This window comes from Staurois parvus, unplaced genomic scaffold (assembly GCF_062004578.1).
Source record: "Staurois parvus isolate SC_StPar_1 unplaced genomic scaffold, SC_StPar_1.0 ptg001428l, whole genome shotgun sequence".
In the NCBI taxonomy this organism is placed as follows: domain Eukaryota; kingdom Metazoa; phylum Chordata; class Amphibia; order Anura; family Ranidae; genus Staurois; species Staurois parvus.
In genome coordinates this window covers 569,868-584,743 of record NW_028319224.1, presented here as the reverse complement: position 1 = coordinate 584,743, position 14,876 = coordinate 569,868, and the positions used below count along the sequence as shown (strand labels likewise).

Here is a 14,876-nt window from a genome sequence, read left to right as displayed (position 1 = left end):
ATTCAGCTTCGTGGAAGGTCTCAGCTGTGGCTGCCTTGCAGCAGATGTGACTCATTCACACCTAATGGCAGCCAATGCAGCTTGGCAGGCTGGTTTCATAGCTGTGAGAAGACTGCTGCAACCTAACCAGATCCTAATATGCCCATTGCTTGGAGGAGATGACCCCCCTCCCCCCACCAAGGTCATGGAAGAAGTGTGGGTTTCCTGATGGCGGTAACAGTGCCCCATTCCTACATAAGGTGTGTTAAAATGGTAACTTGATGTGTCTATCGGAAGGCCATCTGACAACCCAAGAGCACAGCTGGGAATCCAGGACAAAGTGCCTGAACGAGGAGCTTCCTGGCAGGATCACCAAAGATTATTTTAATGAAAGCTTTAGATTTAAAAATATTCAGATTTTACTGATTGGGTTCACTGAACCATTTTGGGACAAATAAATGAGACCAATGAGGAGAAGAAGACAAAGCCTTCAGACCTGAACAGGTGAACTCATGTTTCTGGACCTCGGCCACATTCAGTCCTCGGAGGGGTAGAGGCCCGGTACACTGTGTGAATAATCCAATGGTCGGCCGCTGGCGGAGCCACTGAGACAGCCACGCCAAGTGACAGTCACAAAACAAGTTGTTGGAATGCAGGCGGCTGAAATAAACAAAAAACAAGAGGAAGATTAGATATTCTAGAGGCATATCAGTGGTCATTGTTCTTATTTAATTACTGTTTGCAAATTAATTAAAAAAGAAGAAAGGGGGAAGGGGAGTGGAGTTTTAAACTCTTTGGCTAAATTAGTGTAGTGCTACCCCCACAGTGTCCAGCACACAGTCTCATGGGTCAAGGTAGGGTCACTACTCACATGGCCCAACGACAGCTGCCTAGCTTTCTCCAGGCACAACCTTTCTAGCTCTCTCCAGGCACAACCAAGTGAGTTAGATGGCACCTCTCTAGAGCAGAACCACATGTGGTGTGGTTCTGCAGTGAGTTCTGAGCAAAATTCATTTGATCCTTGGGTTCTAGAAGCTCTGAGGCCTCCTAGAGAAGCTGTTTAGTCCATGGGCTGCCTTGCAGCAGCAGCCCCTGCACCTCTGGAAGCCTCCTGAGGAGTTGGAACCCTGCTCTCCAGTTTCTCAGACTATTTATCTCCATTCCAGCCTCCTACTGGACATTCCTATCTAGAGATCGTCTTGAACCCGTTAACTTTTCAGACTGGTTGATTTGAATCTCCCTCCTTAAGCTTCTTCCAGAGGCAGGGGGAAGCAATCAAACCCCCAGCCTGTGAGACCATGAACAGGCCTGGACAAACAATTACTGTTCCCTTGATTACAGAAGGAGTCAAAGCTAAATTTGCCTAGCAAACTACACTAGAGCTGGCCATAGAACGATCTTCTTTCCTGCAACGAAAACCTCTTGATTGCCCCATCAACACAGTTAGTGATGATGGGGGAATCCCTCCCGCAGAGCCATTGTGTTCTGCTAGCAGTAACCCCTGTGTTCACCCGGCAGGGGCGGCTCCTCCCACCCCTCCCCCTGGGAGAACACAGGGATTCCTTTTAGTGGCTATATTAGCAAGAATCTCATGTAAAATCCAATAGGCTGGTTCTACCTAAGTTGATGGATCAACTTGGGTACATTCAGCCTTCCCATACATGGTTGGAATTTTGGCCGGTCCCTGCTGAACCAGCTGAGATTCAAACCATCTGTGGCTGGCTTAAGAGGGTGCTACATCAGCACAAATAATTAAATAATGAATGGAAGCCCAATTTTATAAGCTATAAAGCAAATGGGTCCCTAATTCAACTGAAGACAGAGTGACAAGGCAGGAAAAAGGTGTGAAACATTGCATCTCTTTAACATTTCCAAAATGCTTTAATAGGAGGCATCGTTGGAGACAAAGTTCTCACTTTAGCCATTCCAAACAAGGGTTCCATGACCATGAACATAGGGCTCCTCCGGAGATTTCTAGGAGTTTCCTTGAGCCGTGGCTGATTGACCTCCTACCTGATGGCCCAAGCCCAATTCCAGCTGGCAAAGACCAGCAACATGGTCCAATTATCTTGTTTAACTATCTGTAAGGGTGTCACCACTACAACAGTGGTATTCTTCCTACTGACCACCAATGTTAGGAGAACTTTTGCCATTGACCCTCGGCAAATTAGATTTAGTAAAGGTTCTACAAGAACTGAACATTATTTTAGGGATTCCCCTGTGTGACGGGAGTCACTTTGGGTGGGGGGCCCATGGAACACAGCTCACTTTGGAGAGGTGGGGAGACCCCTGTCTCAGCTCCCCATATCCCTCTTATGTGTAAGTCTCCCTGTGGGGTACAGGGTGAAATGTCCTGCTATTGTTTAGACATGTACAGTGGGGATCGAAAGTTTGGGCACCCCAGCTAAAAATTTGTATTAATGTGCATAAAGAAGCCAAGGAAAGATGGAAAAATCTCCAAAAGGCATCAAATTACAGATTAGACATTCTTATAATATGTCAACAAAAGTTAGATTTTATTTCCATCATTTACACTTTCAAAATAACAGAAAACAAAAAAATGGCGTCTGCAAAAGTTTGGGCACCCTGCAGAGTTAATATCTTGTACTGCCCCCTTTGGCAAGTATCACAGCTTGTAAACACTTTTTGTAGCCAGCCAAGAGTCTTTCAATTCTTGCTTGAGGTATCTTTGCCCATTCTTCCTTACAAAAGTCTTCCAGTTCTTTGAGATTTCTGGGCCGTCTGTCTCGCACGGCTCTTTTAAGGTCTATCCATAGATTTTCAATTATGTTGAGGTCAGGAGAATGTGAAGGCCATGGCAAAACCTTCAGTTTATGCCTCTTGATGTAATCCCCCGTGGATTTCGAGGTGTGTTTAGGATCATTATCCATTTGTAGAAGCCATCCTCTCTTTAACTTCAGCTTTTTCACAGATGGCATCAAGTTACCATCCAAAATTTGCTGAAATTTTATTGAATCCATTTTTCCTTCTACTCGTGAGATGTTCCCTGTGCCACTGGCTGCAACACAACCCCAAAGCATGATTGATCCAACCCCATGCTTAACAGTTGGACAGAGGTTCTTTTCATTAAATTCTGTGCCCCTTCTTCTCCAAACGTACCTTTGCTCATTCCGGCCAAAAAATTAAATTTTAACCTCATCGGTCCACAGAACTTGTTTCCAAAATGCATCAGGCTTGTCTATATGTTTATTTGCAAAGTTCAAACGATGATTTTTGTGGTGAGGACGTAGAAGAGGTTTTCTTCTGATGACTCTTCCATGAAGACCATATTTGTACAAGTATCTCTTTATAGTGGAATAGTGTACCACAACTCCAGTGTTTGCCAGATCTTTCTGGAGGGATCGTGCAGTCAAACGTGGGTTTTGAATTGTTTTTCTCACAATCCTGCGAGCTGTTCTGTCTGATATTTTTCTTGGTCTTCTAGATCTTTCTTGGTCTTCCAGATCTTCCACTGTTCCTCATGACTGCCATTTCTTAATTACATTCCGAACAGAGGATATTGTCATCTGAAAACGCTTTGCTATCTTCTTATAGCCTTCTCCAGCTTTGTGAGCGTCAACTATTTTCAGTTTCAGTTTTCTAGACAACTGCTTAGAAGAACCCATGGTGCTGATTGTTGGGGCAAGGTCAGATGAGTCTGGGCATTTAAAACCTTTGAGATTGACATCACCTGGTCTTCCCAGACGAAGTTTGAGAACAATCCATGACACTGGCATGTCTCAGCTTTGCAAAGGGGGCAGTGCATGCTATAAATTCTGCAGGGTGCCCAAACTTTTGCAGACGCCATTTTTTTGTTTTCTGTTATTTTGAAAGTGTAAATGATGGAAATAAAATCTAACTTTTGTTGACATATTATAAGAATGTCTAATCTGTAATTTGATGCCTTTTGGAGATTTTTCCATCTTTCCTTGGCTTCTTTATGCACATTAATACAAATTTTTAGCTGGGGTGCCCAAACTTTCGATCCCCACTGTATAGGTGGGGGTTGTTCATTGTTTAATGACATGTGGTTGTCCCATTTTTCTATTGTGTGTCTTGCTTGGGAGCAAACTATTATGGGATGTATGTGTTTGTGTATTGGCTTGGTGGGGGGTGTCTGCTGTGTGTCTCATGTTACTAAATGTATTGCCCCGCCCTGTGTATATTACTTGTATCCGTGTTAAAATAAAGCAGTCTATTTTCTGGTTTCCTTCAAGTCTGGTGCTGTCTCGTCTTGTATGGCCAGCGGTGGTGTCCGTGGATCTGTGTTCGGACAGGGAATCGGGAGCAGGGATGGACTGACAACTCATGGGGCCCCCGGGCAATAGGAGATCATGGGGCCCCTGTGTCCTTGCCGAAACTCAAAAAAGGCTATGAAAAAGGTACCAGGGGCATCTCATGGGGCCCCCTACTGACCCCGGGCCCTCGGGCAGTGCCCGAGTTTCCAAATGGTCAGTCCGCCCCTGATCGGGAGTTTAACGGAAATACCCAAGTGTAGTTGGGGTCCGTTTCCGTTACACCCTGGGGTAAAAAAAAGTTAAGCTGGTTGAGCCCATAACACCATAGGCAACAGGCCAACTTTCCATCTCAACGATAACGGCACATGGTATTAAAATCCTAAACAAACGGCCAAGTAAAGCCGGAAATAAATGACGTCCCTCTAGAAGCCGGACTAGAATGTTCCTCATGTCATCGAAGTCTTTTAAATAATGTGTTTCTCTTTACAGGCTCATTACAATCCCATCACAACCTATCCCACTAGATATGGTATTGTCATGTAAATACAAAAAGGACTCATTTATTCTCCCCCCCCCCCCCCCCCAGCTAATAATTCCACCTCAGCGCATAGAGCAATCGGCTGAAATAGGATTATATTACATATTGCATGAGTATCAGACTTATTATTGGATAAAGCTTTTACTGCTTCTTCCTAGTCATGCGTGACATTCCATTTACCGCCAGCCAGATTATACAGAACGCAGTGTAATGTCGCTCTAACCATTGGCGCCCATCCATTCTGATTACTGCTTACAAGCCAGTCCTTCATAGGAAGGAAATTAATAATTACTTCAAATTTCTACGACTTATCTGTATATACAAATGTGCAAAGAATCAATTAAAGAGTTTCCTGTTCCTTTAGTAAAGGCCCTGATGATGATATTAGGTTCCATTCGCTGGGATGGATTTTTTTTTACCTTCATTTGTTATTTTATCTTATAATTTTCTATTTTCCTCTTCTCAGATATAATATTGTACAGGTGTGGAATTATTAATATATACACTCAGCGGCCACTTTATTAGGTCCACCTGTTCAATTGCTTGGTAACACAAATTGCTAATCAAACAACGCATGGCAGCAACTCAATGCATTTAGGTATCTAGACGTGGTGAAGACGACTTGCTGAAGTTCAAACTGAGCATCAGAATGAAGTAGAAAGGGGATTTAAGTGACTTTGAACGTGGCATGGTTGTTGGTGCCAGACGGGCTGGTCTGAGTATTTCAAAAACTGCTGACCTACTGGGATTTTCACACACAACAATCTCTAGGGTTTACAGAGAATGGTCCAAACAAGAGGAAATACCAAGTGGCAGTTGTGTGGATGAAAATGCTTTGTTGATGTCAGAGGTCAGAGGAGAATGAGCATTTAGGTATCTAGATGTGGTGAAGACAACTTGCTGAAGTTCAAACTGAGCATCAGAATGAAGTAGAAAGGGGATTTAAGTGATTTGAACGTGGCGTGGTTGTTGGTGCCAGACGGGCTGGTCTGAGTATTTCAAAAACTGCTGATCTACTGGGATTTTCACACACAACCATCTCTAGGGTTTACAGAGAATGGTCCAAACAAGAGGAAATACCAAGTGGCAGTTGTGTGGATGAAAATGCTTTGTTGATATCAGAGGTCAGAGGAGAATGAGCATTTAGGTATCTAGATGTGGTGAAGATGACTTGCTGAAGTTCACACTGAGCATCAGAATGAAGTAGAAACAGGGGCGGACTGACCATTTGGAAACTCGGGCACTGCCCGAGGGTTCGGGGTCAGTAGGGGGCCCCATAAGATGCCCCTGGTACCTTTTTCATAGGCTTTTTTGAGTTTGGGCAAGGACACAGGGGCCCCATGATCCCCTATTGCCCGGGGGCCCCATGAGTTGTCAGTCCGCCCCTGAGTAGAAAGGGGATTTAAGTGACTTTGAACGTGGCGTGGTTGTTGGCGCCAGACGGGCTGGTCTGAGTATTTCAAAAACTGCTGATCTGCTGGGATTTTCACACACAACCATCTCTGGGGTTTACAGAGAATGGTCCAAACAAGAGGAAATACCAAGTGGCAGTTGTGTGGATGAAAATGCTTTGTTGATGTCAGAGGTCAGAGGAGAATGAGCATTTAGGTATCTAGATGTGGTGAAGACGACTTAATGAAGCTCAAACTGAGCATCAGAATGAAGTAGAAAGGGGATTTAAGTGACTTTGAACGTGGCGTGGTTGTTGGTGCCAGACGGGCTGGTCTGAGTATTTCAAAAACTGCTGATCTACTGGGATTTTCACACATAACCATCTCTAGGGTTTACAGAGAATGGTCCGAAAAAGAGGAAATACCAAGTGGCAGTTGTGTGGATGAAAATGCTTTGTTGATGTCAGAGGTCAGAGGAGAATGAGCATTTAGGTATCTAGATGTGGTGAAGACAACTTGCTGAAGCTCAAACTGAGCATCAGAATGAAGTAGAAACAGGGGTGGACTGACCATTTGGAAACTCGGGCACTGCCCGAGGGCTCAGGGTCAGTAGGGGGCCCCATAAGATGCCCCTGGTACCTTTTTCATAGGCTTTTTTGAGTTTGAGCAAGGACACAGGGGCCCTATGATCCCCTATTGCCCGGGGGCCCCATGAGTTGTCAGTCCGCCCCTGAGTAGAAAGGGGATTTAAGTGACTTTGAACATGGCATGGTTGTTGGTGCCAGACAGGCTGGTTTTAGTATTTCAAAAACTGCTGATCTACTGGGATTTTCATGCACAACCATCTGTAGGGTTTACAGAGAATGGTCCGAAAAAAAAGAAAATACCCAGTGAGCAGCAGTTGTGTGGAGGAAAATGCCTTGTTGATGTCAGAGGTCAGAGGAGAATGGGCAGACTGGTTCGAGAAGATAGAAAGGCAACAGTAACTCAAATAACCCCTCGTTACATCCAAGGTATGCAGAATAACATATCTGAATGCACAACACATCGAACCTTGAAGAAGATGGGCTACAGCAGCAGAAGACCACACCGAGTGCCACTCCTATCAGTGAAGAACAGGAAACGGAGGCTACAATTCTCACAGGCTCATCAAAATTGGACAATAGAAGATTGGAAAAACATTGCCTGGACTGATGAGTCTTGAGTTCAGCTACGACATTCAGATGGTAGGGTCAGAATCTGGCATAAACAATATGAAATCATGGCTCCATCCTGCCTTGTATCAACGGTTCAGGCTGGTGGTGGGGGTGGTGTCATGGTGTGGTAGATCTATCCTGCCTTTTATCAATGGTTCAGGCTAGTGGTGGTGGTGTCATGGTGTGGTAGATCCCTCCTGCCTTGTATCAATGGTTCAGGCTGGTGGTGGTGGTATCATGGTGTGGTAGATCCATCCTGCCTTTTATCAATGGTTCAGGCTGGTGGTGGTGGTGTCATGGTGTGGTAGATCCATCCTCCCTTGTATCAATGGTTCAGGCTGGTGGTGTCATGGTGTAGTAGATCCATCCTGCCTTGTATCAATGGTTCAGGCTGGTGGTGGTGGTGACATGGTGTAGTAGATCCATCCTGCCTTGTATCAACGGTTCAGGCTGGTGGTGTCATGGTGTGGTGGATCCTTCCTGCCTTGTATCAACAGTTCAGGCTGGTGGTGGTGGTATCATGGTGTGTTGGATCCATCCTGCCTTGTATCAGCTGTTAAGGCTGGTGGTGTCATGGTGTGGTGGATCCTTCCTGCCTTGTATCAACAGTTCAGGCTGGTGGTGGTGGTGTTATGGTGTGGTGGATCCATCCTGCCTTCAATCAACAGTTCAGGCTGGTGGTGGTGGTGTCATGGTGTGGGGGATACATGCTTGGCACACTTTGGGCCCCTTAGTATGAACTGAGCATCGTTTAAACACCACTGCCTACCTGAGTATTGTTGCTGACCATGTCCATCCCTTTATGACTCCAGTATCCCCATCTTCTGATGGCTCCTTCCAGCAGGAGTGTACTTTTACAGCACTGGGAAGGACTGCCCTGCCATGAGCAAGCTTAGGATGGCTTCCCACACATGAGGAAGAGGAACATCTGATCCCTGATCTCCTCTGCGACGAATGAACCCAGAACCATGTCACAAAGTTCAGATCATCTCCAACTGGTTTCTTGAACATGACAATGAGGTCACTGCACTCCAATGGCCTTCACAGTCATCAGATCTCCATCAAATAGAGCACCTTTGGGATGTGCTGGAACAGGATATTCACATCATGGATGTGCAGCTAACAAATCTGCAGCAACTGCGTGATACTATCATGTCAATATGGACCAAAATCTCTGAGGAATGTTTCCAACACCTTGTTGAATCTATGCCATGAAGAATTAAGGCAGTTGTGCAGGAAAAAGAGGTTCCAACCCGGTACTAGCAAGGTGTACCTAATAAAGTGGCCGGGGAGTGTAATTTTACAGCACTGGGAAGGACTGCCCTGCCATGTGCAAGCTCGGGATGGCTTCCCACACATGAGGAAGAGGAACATCTGATCCCTGATCTCCTCTGTGACGAATGAACCCAGAATTGACAAGTATTTCATCACTTCCGATTTCAAAGATGTAATTCCTTGGCTATTACAGCCATGGAAGCAGCTAACCCAGCACAAATTCTGCTTGGTTAGTTGCTTTGAAGGGCAGGGAAAACATCATGGGTCTAATGGGCCCCTGATATTTCCATAAAGAAGACCTTTACTAAAGGCAAATATGCTATTCATTTTGCAAGGGAATGTTTCCTTAGGCCTTGCACACATTGCTGACACACTGGCCACTCTGAAAAGCAATACATGGTCGATAACTTTTCAGAGCTAGTTGAGCGCTAGTTTACAGGTGTTCAGGAATGCCTGTTGTTTTTTCTCATCCCAAGAGGAATTTTGCATTGTAATGCCATGCTGCAACTGTGTGGAAAGTGGTTGTCACAAAGTTATGTTGCGGTCCTATGGACTTTAATGGGCCTGTTTGGCAAGCAGCACCTGAATGGCTGTCACACTTCTGCTTGACCCCTACCTGCTATATTTGCTACTGGCCCCCGGCTTGCTCACCTCTTTGTGGGGCGATCTTGAGGACCATGATCTGGTACTAACATGCAGCAAAACCCATCTCCACAATCAGGAGCTTTGGTGAATGCCGGTTAGTGCTTAGATCCCAAACCTTGGGGGAGCTTGTATACCTATCCTGCTGGTTGATGGGAGACTCTACTGCTATAGCTACTGGTCTCCGAGCCTGACCCCTGACCGGGACACCACCAGGAGCTCTGGTGAACACCGGTTAGTGTTTAGACCCCTTACCTTATAGGAGCCAGCATCATCCACCAGGGTGACCTGCTTGTACATCTATCCTGCTGGTTGGTGGGAGTCCCTCTACTGCTATAGCTACTGGTCTCTGACCCTGACCCCTGACCGTGACACCACCAGGAGCTCTGGTAATCACCAGTTAGTGCTTAGACCCCATACCTTGGGGGAGCCAGCGTCATCCGCCAGGATGATCTGTGTCAGGAATCTAGGAGTGACCAGAAAGGTGTGGACTGACACAGGGAAACGCAGGCCTCAGGTACACTATAATACAGTTTATTATTAGCTACCCAGATATATATATATATATATAAACGCACAGTGAGCAAACCAACCTTCCACTAATCTTAGTACGTGCAGGAACACAGGCGTAGTCAGGGCTGGAGAGGTGGAACGGTTAGGCCGGCCGTAGGGTTCTGTAATGACCGTTTGGTGGTACCTCTAGCGGTCCTCAGGACAGGATTCCCCAGGGCGCGGAGTCTAAGTCCCAGGCTGCTTATTCACCAGGGCCCCTGATGGTGGGGATGGACTTGGAGCAGACAGGAACCAGGTCGTGGCCCCTGAGTACACCTGCTAGTGGTAGAGGGATCCGCCAGAGGTATGTGCAGGTAGGAAGCCTGATGTGAAGAGGCAGAAGGTGTGAGCGGGGACGGCTGGATCCGTGCAGGATGGATGGATGGCAGAGTAGTTAGCGTGGTCAGACGGGCCAGGTCAGCAATGTGCGGGCAGCAAGGTACCAAAGAAGCAGGCAGAGAATGGTCAGGGTCACAAGCTGGGTTCAGTAACTCACGGGCAGCGCGGTACAGGGGATCAGGCAGAAGGATGGTCAGGCAAGCCAGGGGTTTAACAGGAGACGGTCAGCAGAGGTCAGGATCAAGCAGGGTCAGCAACGAAGCAGGGACACAAGATACCAGGTACAGGGGCTCATGGGAAAACATACACCAAGGCCCTGATCACAGGCCTGGTCATGCCTTAAATACACCTCCTGCAATCAGCCCCAGGTTTGGCTGATTGCAGGAGTGAGCTTCTGGCTGCTGAGAGCACCCGCTGGTCAGCTCTGGTACTGCAGCCCACACGGCAGGTGAGTCCCACCACCAGTGCTGAGTCCATTCCTGACAATCTGCTTGTATATCTATCCTGCTGGTTGGTGGGAACCTCTCTACTGCTACAGCTACTGGTCTCCGAGCCTGACCCCTGACTGTGACATCACCAGGAGCTCTGGTGAACACTGCTTAGTGCTTAGACCCCACACCTTGGGGGAGCCAACGTCATCCGCCAGGGTGACCTGCTTGTATATCTATCCTGTTGGTTGATGGGAGCCTCTACTGATATAGATACCAGTCTCCGAGTCTGACCCCTGACTGTGACACCACCAGGAGCTCTGGTGAACACTGCTTAGTGCTTAGACCCCACACCTTGGGGGAGCCGACGTCATCTGCCAGGGTGACCTGCTTGCATATCTGTCCTGTTGGTTGATGGGAGCCTCTACTGCTATAGATACCGGTGTCTGAGCCAGACCCCTGACTGTGACACCACCAGGAGCTCTGGTGAACACTGGTTAGTGCTTAGACCCCACACCTTGGAGGAGCCGGTGTCATCCACCAGGGTGACCTGCTTGTATATCTGTCCTGCTGGTTGGTGGGAGCCTCTCTACTACTCTAGATACTGGTCTCTCCGAACAGGACCCTTGACCATAACACAACCTTTAAACCGGACTCCCTTTTGTTTCTAATTACTCTCCAGTTTATAAAATCCTTTCAGTGAAAGACGTACTGCATCATTTATTGAGCAACAAGTAACTGAACTTTTGACGAAAAGAACGTTTCCGCTCATACACTCGTAACAAATAACTGCATAGCCAACAAATTAAAGCATTTTGCTTCCAGGCTACAAATCCTCTATACTTACAATGTCCTCAGCTTGGGCATATGGTTGAAACTGGAGACGGGGATTGTGGTGATGTTGTTGTTATTGAGGGTTCTGTAAGAACGAAAAGAGAACATTTTAATCACACACAGCTAAAAATGACAGAGGGGGGGAAAGCCGATTCCCAGGAGTATATATCTAGGCACGTCGCATTTGCCAAAGTTAAACATCTCAGCACTCGGAGATTATGGCTGACTTTGTTTCCCGGGACAAAAAAATGCATCACAAACCACAAACACAACTGACAGCAATTTACCATCTACGCCTCTAATGGATGTTATGAAGGAGAGGAATTCCTTGTTGGAGCAGAAGAATGGGAATTCGAAGCTGGGACTTGTGCAACCTATCATTACATACACATTATCCAATATCGCATAATTCTTCATACAAGTCAACTACTGGGCTACAGGATGGGGAATCCACGTAAAATCTGATGACAGGTCAGCCCATAACACATAACTGTTGTGTTACGTGTACTTCGGGAACCCATATTTTATTTAGTTCCTGGTGCCAAGATGCAACCTCTTTCGGCAACTTAGAGGAACCTCAAACATGCAAAAATGTAGTACATCGGCGCAAGAGTCTATGTCCAGTATGTCCAGAGTAAAAGCTCTTTTACTTGAATGCAAATACATAGCATACAAAACAGTCAAGCTCCCTTTTCACATAACCGTCATATTCAAATATTGAAAGGGAAGCCATTTTTCATCATCCTCTACAATGAAAGTGATTCTAAAGGACCATGATCTGGTACTAACATGGAGCAAAACCCATCTCCACAATCAGGAGCTTTGGTGAATGCCGGTTAGTGCTTAGATCCCAAACCTTGGGGGAGCTTGTATACCTATCCCGCTGGTTGATGGGAGACTCTACTGCTATAGCTATCAGTCTCCGAGCCTGACCCCTGACCGGGACACCACCAGGAGCTCTGGTGAACACCGGTTAGTGTTTAGACCCCTTACCTTATGGGAGCCAGCATCATCCACCAGGGTGACCTGCTTGTACATCTATCCTGCTGGTTGGTGGGAGTCCCTCTACTGCTATAGCTACTGGTCTCTGACCCTGACCCCTGACCGTGACACCACTAGGAGCTATGGTAATCACCAGTTAGTGCTTAGACCCCATACCTTGGGGGAGCCAGCGTCATCCGCCAGGATGATCTGCTTGTACATCTATCCTGCTGGTCGGTGGGAACCTCTCTACTGCTACAGCTACTGGTCTCCAAGCCTAACCCCTGACTGTGACACCACTAGGAGCTATGGTAATCACCAGTTAGTGCTTAGACCCCATACCTTGGGGGAGCCAGCGTCATCCGCCAGGATGACCTGCTTGTACATCTATCCTGCTGGTCGGTGGGAACCTCTCTACTGCTACAGCTACTGGTCTCCGAGCCTGACCCCTGACTGTGACACCACCAGGAGCTCTGGTGAACACCGGTTAGTGTTTAGACCCCATACCTTGGGGGAGCCAGCGTCATCCGCCAGGATGATCTGCTTGTACATCTATCCTGCTGGTCGGTGGGAACCTCTCTACTGCTACAGCTACTGGTCTCCGAGCCTGACCCCTGACTGTGACACCACCAGGAGCTCTGGTGAACACTGCTTAGTGCTTACACCCCACACATACAAAACAGTCAAGCTCCCTTTTCACATAACCGTCATATTCAAATATTGAAAGGGAAGCCATTTTTCATCATCCTCTACAATGAAAGTGATTCTAAAGGCTTGGTTTTTTTTTTTTTTCTCTTTAAAATAACAAACAGGTCATACTAATGGGGGCCATAGACGGGTATTTTTCGGCCGAAAATAAAATCGGCCGATTTTTGCACCGTTAGTGGGTTAATTGGTCGGCTGTTTTTCGGGGTTTTGGCACATTTTTTTTTATCGGTCATGTTAGAAATTTTGCAGCCGAGAAAAAGAAGACGAAGAAGAAGAGAAGTAGATGAAAAAGAAGAAGCAGTAGAAAAAGAAGACGAAGAAGAAAAGAAAAAGAAGCCAAAGAAAAAGCATAAGAAGAAGAAAAAGAAGTAGAAGAAGAAGCAGAAGAAGAAGAAAAGGAATTCCAGTCCGCTATTATATTTTATATGAAAAGTCTTGCGGTTGCAACAATGTATCCATTTGTATCCGAATAAAAACATCTGTATCTGAAATGGATACAAATGGATACATTGTTGCAACCGCAAGACTTTCATGTAAAATATAATAGCAGAGCTCTCTGTAAGGGACAGAAGTAAATATGGGGTTAAATGCCGGCCATAGACGGGACGAAAATCGGCCGATTTTTTTACCGTTGGTGGTAACGTTGCCTGGTCTGATGAGTCTGGATTTCAGCTGCGACATTCAGATGGTAGGGTCAGAATTTGGCATAAACAACATGAAAGCATGGATCTATCCTGCCTTGTATCAACAGTTCAGGCTGGTGCTGGTGTCATGGTGTGGTGGATCCATCCTGCCTTGTATCAATGGTTCAGGCTTGTGGTGGTGGTGTCATGGTGTGGGGGATCCATCCTGCCTTGTATCAACGGTTCAGGCTGGTGGTGGTGTCCTGGTGTAGTGGATCCATCCTGCCTTGTATCAATGGTTCAGGCTGGTGGTGGTGTCATGGTGTGGGGGATCCATCCTGCCTTGTATCAATGGTTCAGGCTGGTGGTAGTGGTGTCATGGTGTGGTGGATCCATCCTGCCTTGTATCAATGGTTCAGGCTGGTGGTGGTGGTGTCATGGTGTGGTGGATATTTCCTGCCTTGTATCCATGGTTCAGGCTGGTGGTGGTGGTGTCATGGTGTGGTGGATCCATCTTGCCTTGTGTCAACGGTTCAGGCTGGTGGTGGTGGTGTCATGGTGTGGTGGATCCATCCTGCCTTGTATCAACGGTTCAGGCTGGTGATGTCATGGTGTGGGAGAGATTTTCTTGGCACTAGCAAAATGTACCTAATAAAGTGGCTGGTGAGTGAACATGCTCTGTGTAATGGTTGTGCATAGAGCAGCCCTGATGCTCCTCTTCCCAGGTTCTCGGATCCACTGCCGGCGCTTCTGACCCCTCCCCCTTGCTGAACGCCTCATAGGCTTCCCCCCGACATGTTTCATTCTATTAAGAGCTTAATCGTAGAGTATGATGGAGTGCGGCTTCCCTCTCAATGTTTCAATATTACGGTTATGTGAAATGGGAGCTTGACTGTTTTGTACCATCGTGAGTTTGCAACAAAGCGAAAAAGCTTTTACTACGGACAAAGCCCCGTGTAGGTTTTTGTACAACTCTCGTGCTAGGCTTGCATGGTTACTGACAAGCTGATATAGACATCAGCCTGTCATTGCTCTAGCACACTTGTGTTGAGATATCTTCATTAGAATGCCCAGTTCCACCCAAATGCAAAGGCCAGTACAACGCTAAAAGCTGGTGTCACCTTCCTCAGTTGGATTCTCCATAACATACAA

At 46.6% G+C, this 14,876-nt stretch overlaps 1 protein-coding gene across 1 annotated transcript in view; it reads right to left on the bottom strand.

Annotated features, from left to right (window-relative positions):
* Window positions 1–14,876, bottom strand: part of SLIT1 (slit guidance ligand 1) — a 615,356-nt gene that overhangs the window by 216,717 nt on the left and 383,763 nt on the right. Inside the window, exons 7-8 of the mRNA XM_089662084.1 lie at window positions 11,426–11,497; window positions 476–639 (exon numbers count right to left, since the gene is read on the bottom strand). Of these exons, the coding sequence (XP_089518210.1) occupies window positions 476–639; window positions 11,426–11,497 (236 nt within the window). The remainder of the gene's footprint in view (window positions 1–475; window positions 640–11,425; window positions 11,498–14,876) is intronic.